The 15702-nt window shown below is 52.8% G+C and overlaps 1 protein-coding gene across 53 annotated transcripts in view; it reads left to right on the forward strand.

Moving 5' to 3' along the window:
* The window catches only part of Myo9b (myosin IXb), an 84620-nt gene that overhangs the window by 50350 nt on the left and 18568 nt on the right, over nucleotides 1–15702 (forward strand). For 12 of the 53 annotated variants that reach the window (XM_087587506.1, XM_087587526.1, XM_087587527.1 and 9 more), the window contains 10 exon segments: nucleotides 1417–1533; nucleotides 2108–2242; nucleotides 4472–4593; nucleotides 6745–6886; nucleotides 7226–7430; nucleotides 7927–8008; nucleotides 10890–11003; nucleotides 12730–12769; nucleotides 14478–14600; nucleotides 15256–15336. In XM_087587506.1, the coding sequence (XP_087443632.1) occupies nucleotides 1417–1533; nucleotides 2108–2242; nucleotides 4472–4593; nucleotides 6745–6886; nucleotides 7226–7430; nucleotides 7927–8008; nucleotides 10890–11003; nucleotides 12730–12769; nucleotides 14478–14600; nucleotides 15256–15336 (1161 nt within the window). 53 annotated transcript variants of the gene reach the window in all.

Raw genomic sequence — 15702 nt, forward strand, 5'->3', positions numbered from 1 at the left:
GCGGTCCAGGGCCGTGGTTGAAGACTGAGTAACTCGTAGGCAGGTAGCAGTTAACCCCGGGTCCATTGCATAACCAGATGAGGCCTGGCCCAGATGAGGTGCAGCATCTCAAGACGCATCAGAGCTGTGTCACAAGTGCTCAGAGGTTTTAAAGCACAGTTGTTAATTTCTAGAATTTTCTGATTAGGGAGCTCCAAATATCAGAAAGTGTAGATAAGTGAGGAGCCAGGAATGGAGCCTGAGGCACTCCTCTCTGTGTTCCCTGTGCTCATGGCATGCCAGCATGCTTTGAAACAATCCACCCCCACATATATGCAATTTGGTTTTGTAGATAAAGTTTTATTGACATCGCCATACTCATCATTTATATCCTGTTCAGTGCTACTTCTGGCTGCAGGGCTTAGTAGCCACAGAGCCCTTCAGGCTCCAAAAGCTGAGAGCATCGACCATTTGCCTTGTTTGCGAAAGAGGTGACTGGCCCCTGTGTTTGAGGTGGCCTTTCTGTGACCCTCAACTCATAGGTCACTGTGACATCCTCTCCACTTGATGTGATGTTCTCTTCCTGGTACATTTCCGTTAGCTCTTGACATGTCCAGAGCATTGGGCTTGCAAATTGAATTTGGATGGCACCGGGAAAGGACCTGATAGCAGGGTGTGTGTGGGACGCTCCCTATGGGGACTCTGCCTAGGGGAATAAGCTTATATTTCCAGCAGGCTCCATGGACGGTGAGCCTTTGTGGGCCAAGGTACTTCTTGACATGACTTGACCTCTCTGCAGTGCACCCAATCCCTGTGTGGCTCAGGGGTCCCACAGAGAGGCTGTGTAAGCAAGTGTACCTAGTAGAGGCAGAATTCTGTGTGGTAACATTGCCATGACATCCAGGAAAGTCAAAACTAGAGGGACATGTCTGGCAGTTGGAGTCAGATGTCTGTGTCCGTGGGGAGAAGGATGGACTAGACACTCCTACAGGGGGTGTGCTGAGAAGCACTTCCTTGGCTGTTTCACAGCCATGTAGGCTGCATGCCATGCTGTGTACCCATACTGTGCTGAAGCCCCAGGCTTTGAGTTTCCCACTATGTCCTGGGGCCAGTATAGGATTAAGCAGGCTTCAGCAGGAGGAAGGTGAAAACCCGGGTTGAGGGGTGGGGATGGCACAGTCATAACACACCTGCACATGAGGCCCCAGATTCAGAGTCATAGAACACCTGTGACAAGCCAGCTGTGGTGACACCCATCTGCAACCTCAGCCCATCGGGGTAGAGGCAGTAGGATCAATTGTTTAATTATCCTTGGCTACATGGCAAATGTGAGGCCAGCCTGGGCTAGCTACTTTGTCTATGAAAATAAGACAAAACTAGGTCCTGACTCTGAGCGCCACAGCCGGCATCTGGCTGTAAGAAACCCTCTGTCCACAGGCTATCACTGCACGAGACTCCATGGCTAAGTCTCTGTACAGCGCCCTGTTTGACTGGATTGTGCTGAGGATCAACCACGCCCTCCTCAACAAGAAGGACATGGAAGAGGCTGTTTCTGTGAGTTCCCAGGCCCTGAGACGGCCAAGAGTAAACCCTGTCTTTTCTTAGAGACTAGGAACACATGGGATCTCTGCAAACCCCAGGCTGGCAGAGACTCGTATCCTCTACAGCAGCAGCCTCAGCCTGTGCTTCTGTGCCAGAGCTCCTGCACACCAGATATTTACATCACAGTTCCTAACAGCAGCAGAATTACACTTAGGAGGTAGCAGTGCAGTAAGTTTATGGTTGGGGTCACCACACCATGAGGAACTGACATAAAGGGTCATAGCATTAGGAAGGGTGAGAACCGCTCTTCTACAGGAACCCAGGCACCTTCACTCGGTGTCTGGAAGTGTGATAGGCTGGGCTTCACCCTCAGCGATGCCAGCATGCGGGCACCAGGCCCTAGGTTCCACCCCAATGCTTACTGGTTATGTGCAGGCCTGGTTCTATCAAGAGGTAAAAAAGGAACCATTTGCAAAAACCAGTGGGTCCAAGCTGGTCAGGATAACACATCCCCTCTTGTGCAGCCCCTCTCGGGAGGGCTAGTCTTCCTAGGAGGCCCTGGCTATAACCACACCTTGTTTCCCAGTGCTTGTCCATTGGCGTCCTGGACATATTCGGATTTGAGGACTTTGAACGGAACAGCTTCGAGCAGTTTTGCATCAACTACGCCAACGAGCAGTTGCAGTACTACTTCACCCAGCACATCTTCAAGCTGGAGCAGGTGAGAGGACACCATTCCCCAGCCCAGCCCAGCCCAGCCATCACCCTCAAAGTCAGCGGTGTTCCTCAGTATCAGCAGGGCAGGGCCTGGGCACCACAGGTTCCCTAGATTCCAAAGCTATGTCCTTGAACTCAGTGCCATGCTCAGCCCTTCCAGCGTCCTTTGACTCCTCTGGATGCTCAGCTGCTCCTGCAGCGAGGCAGCAGTGTGCACATTTGTCACGTCATTTGTGTGTGTCTACAGGTGGCAGAGCATGTCCCCTGTGTTCTTTCCTTTTGCCATGTTAGCCTTTCAGAGGAGGCAGGACCCACAGGTATGAGAGGCAGCCACATGCACATTCTGTAGCCATATCTGGCTCCTCTGAGGCTCCTCTGAGGCTCTGTCCCACTCACACACCTACACTCCAACCTCCCCACCCCACCTCACCCCTCGGGCTCTGTAGACCTTCCTGCTTTCTGTTTTTATATAATTAGTGACACTCCAGTCCTCCGTCAGTGGAGTCAGACAGTCTTAGTTTGCCTTTGCACTGCTGGGCAGTCTGACTTAGGAGAATGGCTACCATCTCATCCCTGTTCAAGCATCAGAATCCCATTCCTATGTAAGGCTGAAAAATATTCCAGCACATGGTTGGGCCATGTTGAATTCATGCAGTCACCCATGGATTTTATATTTTGGCTTGTAAACACACACGTATAAGTCTCAAGTCACACCCAAGGGGAGAGTTGCTGGAGCCCTCCACAGCTTTCTGAACTGTCTGAGAGACCATCCTGTTCACACTTTATAGGGCACCATCTCCTCATTGCTCACACAGCCTGAGGGGATCAGTGGAGCTAGCCCTGTCTTCTCTGGATCATACATGCTGCCACCCTAACCCAGGCGACACTAGCTTACTTGCTCAAATGGAGAAAGTTTCTCCTTGCCTGCTTTGAGACTGAGTCTCATGCAGCCCAGGCTGGCATTGATCTCACCATTAATGAAGGTGGCCATGAACTCTTGGTTCTCCTGCCTCAGACTTCTCTGAGTGCTGGGTGACAGGTATGTACCACTCTTAAGTCCTGCCACTGGGCAAGAGTGAACAGAGCCAGCTCTATAGTGTGCACTTTGCTGGTGTCAGTGATGGCTGATTTAGGTGTCCTGCCACTGGGCAAGAGTGAACAGAGCCAGCTCTATAGTGTGCACTTTGCTGGTGTCAGTGATGGCTGATTTAGGTGTCCTGCCTTCCTTGCCCATGGCTCTGCTCCTTGGTCCATGCCATCCTTCCTCCCTGTAACTCATGGGGAAGCCAAGCCTGAGGATGTTAGGAAGAAGTTTACTTACCTCATAGGTTGGAGACTGTTAGGTCCCTGCCTCAGTAGGTGAGGTTCAGGCTAGAAAGCACATGCCATGAGAAACTAGAACAGAGCAGGCATGGCAGGAACATTTGTCGCCACGCCAGGCTCTGAGAAGGCCAAGTGGGCAGGAGTTCATTCTTGGGCATGTAGTGAGCTCGAGACCATGCTGGGCATTGCTCAGCACATGTGAACAGGTGTGCTTATATGAATGTGTGTTCCCTCCCACATGGTCACCACTTATCCAGGTATCATGAACAGTCCAAGAAGCTTTTTATGTTTTAACTTTGTGTGTGTATCCATACATACATACATATATACATACATGCATACACACATATACACACATGCATATACACACATACATGCATATATATGCATACACACAAATACATATATACACATGCATACACATACATGCATATACACATACATGCATATGCACATACATGTAAGCCCATGAGTGGAAGCCAGAGGACAGCTTGGCCCTTGGTTCTCTCCTTTTTACCACGTGGGTCCTGGGTATTGAGTCAAGCTCATCAGGCTTGACAGCAGCCGCTTTAACTGCAGAGTCCTCTTGCTGGCTGCCAATCACCTCTTTCCACAAATTACATCCATGGTGGGATGTTTAGAGTTGTTATTCTCATGACTCCTTCATCTACAGAGTAGCCGTCATTTACACTGCATTAGGAGTTGTAGTTCATGTAGATGTCAGGAGAGTTGGAGGTGTGGATCAAGAAGAGAGCCCTTGCCTAGAATCCCCAAAGAGGGAGTGGGGGTATCTCAGTGGTGGTGCCCTGCTGAGCTTGTGCAAGGCCCTCAGTTCAACCACACTGTGTGCAGGGACCCCTTTCTGGATCCAAGTCAGTGAGTGCCCTCCTTAACCGTCCTCACCTTGCAGGAGGAGTACCAGGGTGAGGGTATCTCGTGGCACAACATTGACTACACCGACAACGTGGGCTGTATCCACCTCATCAGCAAGAAGCCCACTGGCCTCTTCTACCTGCTGGACGAGGAAAGCAAGTGAGCATCCCTGCCCCGTCTGTCTGCCACATGCCAGTGTGGGGACAAGTCAGGTTCCCTGAGCTGCTCAGCCTCTCACACTCATCTTCCGAGTCCCTGGGCATCACTTCTGCCCAGGGCTTGTCCAGCATGCTCTGTAAACAGCAGGCACAGGGCTCACCCGTGCTAGCTTCGCACATCTTCATGGGAGGCTCAGCACAAGCAGCTCACGGTGTCCAGAGCAAGGCTAGGGCTATGCAGAGCCAGCAGTGTGTGCCCTGGGGGGGAAGGGAGGGAGGCATCTCAGTCACCCAGCTGCCCTTTGCTTTGTTGCTGTGGCTATAATGAGAAGTCTATTCCCTCTCCTGGTCCTGGAGACTCTCAGAGAATTAGTGTCCCACTCCATGACAGGCTCCTCTGCAAACAACAGGAAAGACCTATGAAGCTTCCCTGTCCGTAGTGCTATCCCTGTGCTGAGGCAGGAGGCTGCTCACCATGTAGAGGTCAAGAAGTAGAGAGGCAGGTGAAGCTCCTGCCAGCTGTGGCCAAAACCGTAGGTTCCATCCCTAGCACTGCATAATGTACCTGTCCTTCTAGCACCTGGAAGATGGAGACAGGAGGATGGAGAGTTCAAGGTCATTCTTGGGTACATCAAGGCCAGCTACATAAGACCCTGTCTCAAAAACAGAAGCCAAGAGCAGGTGTAGAGTCCGAGAATCCCCTGTAGCTTTTTATCCTCAGAATCCTGACTCCTCCCACAAGGCCCAGCTCCTGAGAGTCCTAGCATCCTGCTGCTGACCCTGTTTGTACCTCAGGCCAAATCTCCACCCAGCGAGGCAGAGCTCAGACAGGAGAAAGGAGTGAGCTCTTAATCAGCAGTTGCACAAGCCCGGCTCTGTCTGAGAAAAACAGCTAGGAGCAGGTGCTGTGCCTGCCACTACAGGCAGTATGACAGGGCAGTCACGTGTCAGGCTGGGTGCACTCGTTAGGTGTGGTGTGTTGTTGGGTGACAAGTGTGCACTGTGCATGCAGAAGCTGAGAAACCCCTTTGTTGACTTGTTTTCTTCAGTCGTCCTGGGACCAGGTCATCAAGCTTGGCCACAAGCACCCTCACCTGCTGAGCTGTCTCCCTGCCTCTGACCTGAGTTTCTGAAAGAGCCATGTTAACATTACTGCGACATTTTCTTTTTTCTATTCCTGCGTGTGGGTGTGTGTAGGTGTGTGTGGGGGGGGGGGGTGTGGATGTGCGTGCGTGCGCCCAAGACAGTGAGTGACCCAACTCCCAGAACTTCTTCCCATTCTGAATGTCCCTGCTACCAGACAGACCTCCTCCCCCATGCAGCTGTGGATTCCCCAGGGCTCAGCATCTGCCACACATCTGGCTCTGCCTGTATTTACAGTGAGCCCGGGACCAACAAGGTGTACCAAAACCCAGGGTGGCATTGCCCTCCATGGAGACAAAATAGCCAAGTACAAGGAACCTCTTGCTCCATCTGCCTCCCTCCAGGGGCAGAACAGAGTCTGGCTTCACCTATTAGGCCGCATTCATACTTCCTGTGGGGAGCAGGAGCCTGACACCCTGGCTCCAGGTACACACGGATCCAAAGCCAGAGGCTCCACTGTGGGATCTGAGATGCTGCATGGGAGATCGATAGAAGCCAGCAAATCTGCTCAACAGTGAAGGGGAAAACAAAGACAGTCTGTTGGGGTGTATGAGGGGCCAGGAGGCCCAATGCTTTGTTAACCCTGTAGTCCCACATTTGCCACATGGATGTGTCCAGTACTTGGTGAGAAGCTGCCAATGGGCCAGCTAGGTAGCTCAGTCAGATTACAATGACTGCCACAGAGCCTGAACAACTGAGTTCAATCCCTAGGGTCCACAAGGTGGATGGAGAAAAACAACTCTTGCAGACTGTCTGACCTCCATACATGCCGGGAGGAAGGGAGGGAGGGAGGGAGGGAAGGAGGGAGGGAGGGAAAGAGAGAAAGAGAGAGAGAGAGAGAGAGTGTGTGTGTGTGTGTGTGTGTGTGTGTGTGTGTGTGTGTCCTGTCTGCGTTCAAGCCCATGCCCAGCATCAGCCTCCCATCGGCAGCCCAGATGCCTTTTCAATTTGCACTCAGTGTGGACTCTTAGCTGAGTGTGTCCATGTGTCTGTCCACTCCTCTCTGCAGCTTTCCCCATGCCACAAGCCACACTCTGCTGGCCAAATTCAAGCAGCAGCATGAGGACAACAAGTACTTCCTGGGCACACCAGTCCTGGAGCCCGCCTTCATCATCCAGCACTTCGCAGGCAGAGTAAAGTACCAGATCAAGGTAGGCACAGCCCGGGGCCCATGCTGTTCTCTGACCCTTTGCTGTTACTCAGATGGGACAGCACCTTCTGGGGTCCTTGGAATCATCCCAGACCTCCACATCAGCCAGTTGAGTCAGAATTGCAGTGTTACAGGGGTTGGGGATTTAGCTCAGTGGTAGAGCGCTTGCCTAGCAACCGCAAGGCCCTGGGTTTGGTCCCCAGCTCTGAAAAAAAGAAAAAGAAAAAAAAAAAAAAGAATTGCAGTGTTACTGAGACCCATCTGGGTACAGCCCTGTTAGCCTCTTACTCCTGGGCATCCATGGGCTCTGAGGGATGACCAGCCACTCCCACCTCACCAGGACTTCCGGGAGAAGAACATGGACTACATGCGGCCTGACATCGTGGCACTGCTAAGGGGCAGTGACAGCTCCTATGTGCGCCAACTCATCGGCATGGACCCGGTAGCTGTGTTCCGCTGGGCTGTATTACGGGCAGCCATCAGGGCCATGGCTGTGCTGCGGGAGGCTGGGCGCCTGCGTGCAGAGAGAGCAGAGAAAGCAGAAGGTAGGGACTGAAGAGCTGCCCTCCCTGGCGCCATCCCTGGGAACAAGCAACATGGTTGACAGGCAGTGCCAGCTCATGCTAAAGCTGAGCATGGCTGCTTGGAAGGCAGAGTCTGAAAAATCATGATTGGGGCCAGATTGAAGTTAGGGAGAATCTGTGTCCAGGACTAAAGAGGGCTGGGGTGCAGTTAGCAAGCAGTGCCCCTGCCGTAATCCCCAGGAAAGAGCTGGGGGCACAGTTCAGGGGTGGATGTTGCCTAGGGTGTCCCCTGTGGATGTTGGGGGAAAGGCGTTGGCGTAGAGCCCCTGCCTAGAGTCCCCCAGTGAGGGGCTGGGACTTGATTAGGGCAGAGTGCATGTATAGCATGTGAACGATCTTGAGTTCAGTTCCCAATTTCTCAAAAGAAGAAAAGAATTGACTGCTTATTCCATAGAATAACAGCCTTGGTGCTGTGGGAGACCTTGTCACACAGTGTGTGCTCACTCTGTGTCCCCAGCAGGTGTAAGTAGTCCTGTCACTCGAAGTCACGTGGAAGAGCTGCCAAGAGGAGCCAACACCCCTTCAGAGAAACTGTACCGGTGAGCGAGACTTCAGTCTGTTCCATCCCCAGCCCTGTGAGGTTTCATTGTTCACACTGTTGTAGAGCCCTACACTGTCAGCAGGGTCCTGTGACCGTGAGTGGCTGAGTGGACTCAGAAGACTCAGAACAGAAAAGCCCTTGGTTGGGCCTTTCTGCATCCCAGTAGACATTGGGGAGGAATGGTCAGCACAGAGGATGTTTTCAGTCCCCTGGCTTGAGGGGCATAAGGGACCTTTGCAGCTGCAGAGTAACACGCCGAGGAGGCGACAGGCTGAGGGAGGCATCACTGTAAGCACGCTGGACTCTGGAGCTCTATGTTCTGTCTCCAGGGCTGAGAAGAGCAGGGATACTTCTTCCCCTATCATCCTCTGCACAGCTCCTTCACACTCACTGGAGAGGCACTTAGTGAGCCTGCGCAGTGACCCAGGGTCTACTCTTGGCTCCAGGAGGGATAGAAGTGAATGAGCTGGGATGGAAGTGCTGGCCTGTGCTTGCTGCTGATTGGGGGCCTGAGGCAAAAGAATTGAAAGACCAAGGCTGGCCTGGCTACAGAGGGAGACCCCGTGGACAGACAGCAAAAGGTTGGAGGTAGACATCTATGTTGTGGCACTTGCCTCACACAAATGAGCTTCTGGCCTCACTGTCCTGCACATCACTTGGCAGGGGGCAGGTTAGCTCAACAGCTCAGAAGCTGCCAGAGGAAGTCACAGGTCAGGAAGGCCATGGCCCAGCAGCCTTGGAACCAGGCAGGCCCCTTGTATGGAAACTGTCGAGGCAGTGATGGCTGTACACACCTGTCTTCCTAGCTATGCTCCTCCTGAAGCAGGAGGGTTGTGACTGAGTTCATCTGGGCTGCTGAGCAGGGCCCTGAACCAAATCAGGAGTTAGGAGCCCACAGGGGCCATGTAAAGGAGAGGCAGGCCTCAAACCACACAGTGTCTCCATGTGAGTAGCCCATGCTTGGCCGAGCGGTGTCAGTGCTGTGTCTGCTGGCTTCACCAAGCTTCTCCCTTGCAGCTGCGCAGGGCTAGACTTCTCCTTTGAGCGCTCTGAGGAGCTGGATGTTAACGCTTTTGAGGACATCATGGCTTTCTATGAGAGCAGGAAGTAAGTAGCAGCCTTTGCACCAAGACCAGGGAGGCACAGGCCAGGGCCACCTTCTAGGAGCTCAGAGCAACATCCTTCTGGGGACACACTGCCAGATTTGGCCAGGTCAGCGTATATGTGGGGCTGGTAGGAGGCCCTGCTCAGAGCTTTCTAGACAGGAAAGCTGCACAGGAAGTAAAAGAAACCATTAACCCTGTGTCACCCATGTTGTTTTTGCTCTTGTGCCTCCCTGGAGGGTGAGGGAGCGGAGGTAAGTATGGCATCCATCCGGGCACGAGGCATGGTGCATGTATCACAGTATGGGGCTGCACACAGGGCTTCCTTCAGGCCAACTGTCCGAGCCTAAACATGCTTTGAGAAGAACAGGAGTGAGGCTGGCAAGATGGCCCAGTGGTGCTTGCCACCAGGCCTGCCCACCTCATTTGAACCCAAAAATCCACATGGTGGAGAGAACCTATCCCTGCAAGTTGTCCTCTAACCTCCACACACACCCTCAGACACACATACATGCATCCACACATGTGCATGAGCGTGCACACAGTCAGACGCAGATGCACACACACACTCTCAGACACATATGCACAAACATAAAATTAAATGCTGCATAGCAAGTGAGAATCAGGGCGAAGCTAGTAGCAGAGCAGCTGCCTAGGCTGCCTGGGGCCTTGAGCACCGTTGTTGGCCAATGTGTGTGCTGCAAAAGTGACTCCCTGTTGTTGCAGAGGACCCAGCTGCCAGTGCTCGCAGGCCAGCTCACAATTACCTGTAGCTCCAGTGCCAAGTATTCTGACCCTTTCAGCCTTCATGGTCACCATACTTGTGTTCGCAACTCCATATGTGTCTACACACTTATGCACAGAGTTCCAATAAATTTTTTGTGCCAAAGTTACCAAAACCTAGAAAGAACAGTCAGATGTTTCCATGTCTGGACACAGATTGGTTGCTTGGGGCTGGATAGAGGCGGTGTGGCCACCAGCTGAGAAGCACAGACAGTGAGGGGTCTCTGTGTGCACCAGGAAGTCTGGGCCATGCTCTACAGACCCAGTCACTTCCATAGACATCACAAAGCATACGTACAAGACCCAGCTGCCGACCAGCTCAGGAGTAAGGTGCCTGCAGCCACACCTACGCTCTCGAATTTGCTAAGTCCCCACATGACAGAAGAAAAGCTGCTTGCTTGGAGCTGTCCTCTGACCTCCACAGGCTGTGACATGTCCCCTGAGATACAAATAAAAGCCACTTAAATATAGAAGACTGTGCCACTTGAAAGATGGCCGCTCAGTTTGGAGCATTTGCTGTTGGACTAGAGTCTGAATCCCAGAACCCTCGTGGAATACTCAAAAATACTTGTCACTCCAGGTCTGAGGCACACAGCACCCACTCTGGCCTCTAGCATATCTCAACCCATGTGCACACCCTTGTATGTGATCGGTGCACACATTCATATACACACATGCAGACACATAAAATTCTTAAAATAAAAAAATCTGGGAAGGCAAGGTGTTAATTCTATGAATTCAAGGTCAGCCTATTCATATCAAGATGCAGGCCAGCCAGGTTCCTGTCTTAAGCCCATGGTCCCTTGAGCTCTGTTCCTGGCCCAGTCCTCTCTCAGGAAGGACATAGTGGTCACCCACCCTCATGCCCCTTCCTCAAATGCATGTTTTGTCTCCTGTGGCTTGGGGACACCCTGATGGGCACTGGAGCCCCAGGTGGCGGGATGCATTCTAACTGTTCTTCTCTCTGTCACTGGGTCCCCTTTTGGCCCCCAGCGATTTGCATAACCAAATCATCAAGAGCCTCAAAGGACTGCCATGGCAGGGCGAGGACCCGCGGAGGCTTCTCCAGTCCCTCAGTCGGCTCCAGAAGCCCCGCACCTTCTTCCTGTGAGTCCCCCAGCTCCTCCAAGTGCAGCAGCCACCACTGTCTGCTCCTCCTCCACATGATTGGCCACTAACACTCCCTCATCCCATCCCCAGCGCTGCCTCACAATCCAGCCCTCAGCCAGCCGTTGCTGACCAGCCCTAATGTCCCTGGCAGCTCCCTGAGCTGAGCAGTACTCCCTGTGAGGAGATTTGCTGACCAAGCCCTCTCCACACTGGGCAGCTTGCAGAGCACAAGCTTCCGCTGCCCAGCCTTTGCCTGCTATGACCTTGTTATGAAGCCCATGGAAGTGAGGACCACATAAAGCTGGGGACCAGTTGTTAGCATGGGTCCTGTCATCGTTCACTGAATCCCTTGGGGTTCAGCATTTCTCTGAAAAAGGGGGTGATAAGACTCAAGACCCTTAGTGCTGACCTAGCACCACTGAGGTGACCTGTCAGGGCACCCACAGTCACCCCCACAGTCTGATTGAGAATAGCACTTGTGCCCAGAGGAGCCTGACTTTTTGGTCCTTCCCCCTGGAGCCCACCCATGCCAGGGTCTCACCATGTTGTCCAAGCTGGCCTCCGACCCTCTGGGCTCAAAGATCTGCCCCAGGTGGAGAGATCTCTCAGCACTTGAGAGCACTTGCTTCTCTGCTCCTAGCTCCAGTGTTGAGTAACTTTCCTGGAGCTCCAGCTTGAGGATCCCCTCCTCCAGCCTCCATGTGTGCTCACATTTATACATACTTAAAAAGTCTTCAGAGAATCCTCCTGCCTCAGCTCTGGGAGCAGCTGGGGCTGCAGGCACTTGCCACCGTGTCCAGACATGGTTTTTGCATGTTTCTCTGTTGCTTTCTTTTAACCCACATTGAGATGTAGTTGAGGGCTGGGGTGTGGCTTGGAGACAGCCAGAGGTTTAGCATTCACAGCCCTAAGGCCTGAACGCACACAACAGCTCCTGACCAATGCATGGTGAGTAGGGTTCTTGTGTGCTCTACCTGTCCACGTCATACCCAAATACTGTGGCACTTGCCCAAGGACACCCAGCCTGAACGAGGCGAAGGCAGGAGGATTGGGGTGGGGTGGAAACGTACTCCATGCCTGTCATTCTGGTACTGGGATGCTGGAAGCAGGAGGACCAGGAGTTCAGTCATTCTCAGCTACATAGCACATACAGGCCAGCCTGGGCTACATGAGACCCTGTGTCTTAAAAGAATTCCACTGTGAGACTACCAGAGCCCTGGGCCATGGATCTGGCTTCAGTTTTTTTCTTCCAGCATCAGGAACCCCGGAGCTGGGTGTGGCTTTGAGGCAGGCCATCTCTCAGTATGTGGAAGGCCTTGGGTTCCATCCCAAGTATGGCATACTCATAACAAATGCCCTGAAGACAATTAAGTGAGGAGTCACCAGGCTGTGTTCTCTGTAGGTGTCTGCCCCACCAGTGGAGAGCTGACATAGCAGACTGGTCAGTCGCTCAGTGCATCAGGGCACCTTGGGGCCTCGGTGCTGTGTGCTCGACTGCTGGCTCACGTTATCACTGCTGCATGTACCTTCTGCACCCTCAGTTAGACCAGAGCCCTCAGAGTGGAAGGCAGGAGCCCTTGGGCATCTAGGAAGTCAGCGGTGGCCTTGCTGCATTTGTCCTCTCTCTGTCTCTCTGGATCTAACCCGCAAGGCGTGGCTGCTGAACTAACAAGACCCCAGCCCTGTTACCCTCACATTCACACCATTTTTAATATTTTGACAGGAAGAGTAAAGGTATCAAACAAAAGCAGATCATTCCCAAGGTAAACTCGCACCCGCAGATGACGCCCTCACACATGGCTTGAGAGCACCTTTCTCAAGTCACTCTAAGACAGGGAGGAGGGAAACACGGTGCTTCTGGGACCTCTTTCCTTCCCTAGCTAACTCCCTCTAATACAAAGCTGCTTGGCTCAGCTGGGAGAGCCTCTGCCTAGGATCCATCAGTGAAGGGGCTGGGGGTGTGGCTCAGGGGTGGAGCCCCTGCCTAGGATCCATCAGTGAGGGGCTGAGGGGGTGGCTCAGGGGTGAAGTCCCTGCCTAGAATCCATCAGTGAGGGGGTGAGGGGGTGGCTCAGGGGTGAAGTCCCTGCCTAGAATCCATCAGTGAGGGGCTGAGGGTGTGGCTCAGGGATAGTTCATCTGTCTAGGAGTCCCCCAGAGAGGGGGTGGGATGCAACCCCTGCCTAGCTCCTTGGTTCCCAGTACTGAAATCAGATTCCTTTCCTTACTGTGACCTTGTAGTCGTTTGCGGGTTTCATCACACTTGGACCTCAATGGGGTCCTTTGTGCAGGAGCAGCTGAGGAACTCTCAGGAATCTATAAAGCAAGTGGGAGAAGGAACCAGGCTCCACTCATGTCAAGTCTGCCCTTCTAGTGTTTCAGCTGGTCCTTCCCGCCTGGAGCTGGTGCTTCCCACAGGCCACCCAGCATGAGTCAGGCACTACCTATGTGTTGCCTGCAGGACCAGGCAGGCCGGAGTGCCCTACAGACTCTGTCTAGTTTTAGACACTCTCTCCTCAGTGCTCACAGTGGGGAGTTCCCAGGGCCTCTGGGTAATGTGGGTTTTTTAAAATATGGTCAGTAGCTCTTGTCCAAAATTCTATAGACTGGAGGCAGCTGAGATTCTTGACTGTTTTTAAGCATTCCGAGACATTTACATATATACAGTGAGGTGCTGGGATGCAATTTATGTGTGAAATGTGTTCCCTTTTCACCTTGACTCATAGCTTAAAGTAATCTGACACAGTATCACTAATACTTATGTGTGCATATGTGCATGCCCAGAAGACCCATCATATAGGGGCCGAGGAGATTCTCAGAGGGGAAAGGTGCTGCTGCCAAGCCTGATCACCTGAGTTTAATCCCCAGGGCCCACATGATGGAAGGAAGGCACCAACTCCAGCAACTGGTTCTCTGACCCCTGCATGTGCAGTTTCAGTTTTAAAGTATAAGGTTGTGTATGCATAGTGATGCATGCCTGTCATTTCTCTAGGAAGGTTTGAGGCAGGGGACTTGTTAGTTACAGGCAAGGCTTCAGAGTGAAACTGTCCCATAAATGAAAAGTCAAATGCAAGCATGGCAGCCACCATGTGCCTGTCCTCCCAGCATTTGGGAGATGGGGATGAGGAGCCGAGATCTCCTGGGCTGTATGAGACTCTTAGGGGAAAAGATACCATTGGCTTGAAAGCGTGTGGTTTCAGTTTGGGGTGCAAAGGCATGGAATCCATATGCCTTGGGAGCTTATGACATAACAGGCAGTTCGTCCAGATAAGGCCCTGTCCTGACCCACTGCCATGGGAGATGTAGTGGGTCCTGTCTGCACCAGCTCAAGCTGGCACTGAGGTCTGGTGGACTTGAACCCTGGACTCTGGCCTGAGGGTGAGGGTGTGGAGGGACAGGAATGGCAGGTCCAGGAGCCAGCGGCCCCTATAGGTTGTGGGAAGCAGGCCCGACCCTGTGTGTCTGTCCTAGAACCTGCTGGACTCTAAGTCCCTGAGGCTCATCATCAGCATGACGCTGCATGACCGAACTACCAAGTCACTGCTGCACCTGCACAAGAAGAAGAAGCCGCCCAGCATCAGTGCACAGTTCCAGGTGGGTAGTGCAGCTCAGCGGGGCCCTCCCAGCCGCTGCTATTCCAGGCCCCGAAACAGGCTTACAGGTATGTGACATTATGTGCCCTAGGTGCAACATCCTCCCTTTTGAAAACCACCCAGATGAAAAGGAAACCATTGGTTAGCAAGCCAGTCACAGGGCTGCCGAGCCGTGCTCTGAGCGCATAGCTCTCTTTTGTCCTGGCTTCCGGCAAACTCAGAGACAGTTTTTTGTTGTTATTGTTGTTTGTTGAAACTGCCCTCCAAGTTGGCCTCAGTAATGCTCTTACCTGTGTCTCCAAGTGTGAGCTCAGGGCTCTCCCACTGACCTGTGGAGGGGGTAACTTCAGGTAAAGAACTTGCTTGGCATGCATTCAGCCCCAGCCCTGCAGAAACTGAAAGAGAAAGGAAAGGGAGATAGCAGCTACCTCCACACTCGCCTCCAAGGCACTGAGGTCTTGACTCTACTGCTTCACCCCTACAAAATGGCAGCTGTGTAGCCCTCCACCCCAGAAGAGTCTTTGGTCAGCCATGGGGGCCCCCTACAGCTAGAGTAGCAAGCCTTTGGTTGACTCCATGCAGCAGTAGTGTCCTGGTCCTCTCCACTGAGCCACATACCTGATCAGGAATTCCAAATGCACTCCCTCTTCCTCCAGACATCTCTTAACAAGCTGTTGGAGGCGCTGGGCAAGGCTGAGCCCTTCTTCATCCGCTGCATTCGCTCCAATGCCGAGAAGGTAAGTGTGGGCCAGTGTGCGCAGGACCCTGTGGGTCCCACCGCAGTATGAAGAGGTCAGGCCTTGGCCCCAGCCACAGGCAGGAACTGGGACTAGCACTCAATGAAGAGAACCTCTATCCCACAAGAAGCCCCAGGGTCCACCCACAGCCCCATGTAAGCTAGGTACATACCTGCCGTCCCGGCACTGAGGATCTGAAATTGAAGATCATCCTCGGCTACAGAAGGAATGGAGGGTAGGTAGCCTAGGCTACATGAGATCCTGCCTCAAAAAAAAAAAAAAAAAAAAAAAAAAAAACTGGGACAGAAGAAGCTTTAACCCCCAGGAGTGACCAGGTGCTGAGTGGGGATTGGGGGAGACGTCCAC

The sequence above is a fragment of the Rattus norvegicus genome, chromosome 16 (genome assembly GCF_021556685.1).
Source record: "Rattus norvegicus strain SHRSP/BbbUtx chromosome 16, alternate assembly SHRSP_T2T, whole genome shotgun sequence".
NCBI classification, from domain to species: Eukaryota; Metazoa; Chordata; class Mammalia; order Rodentia; family Muridae; genus Rattus; species Rattus norvegicus.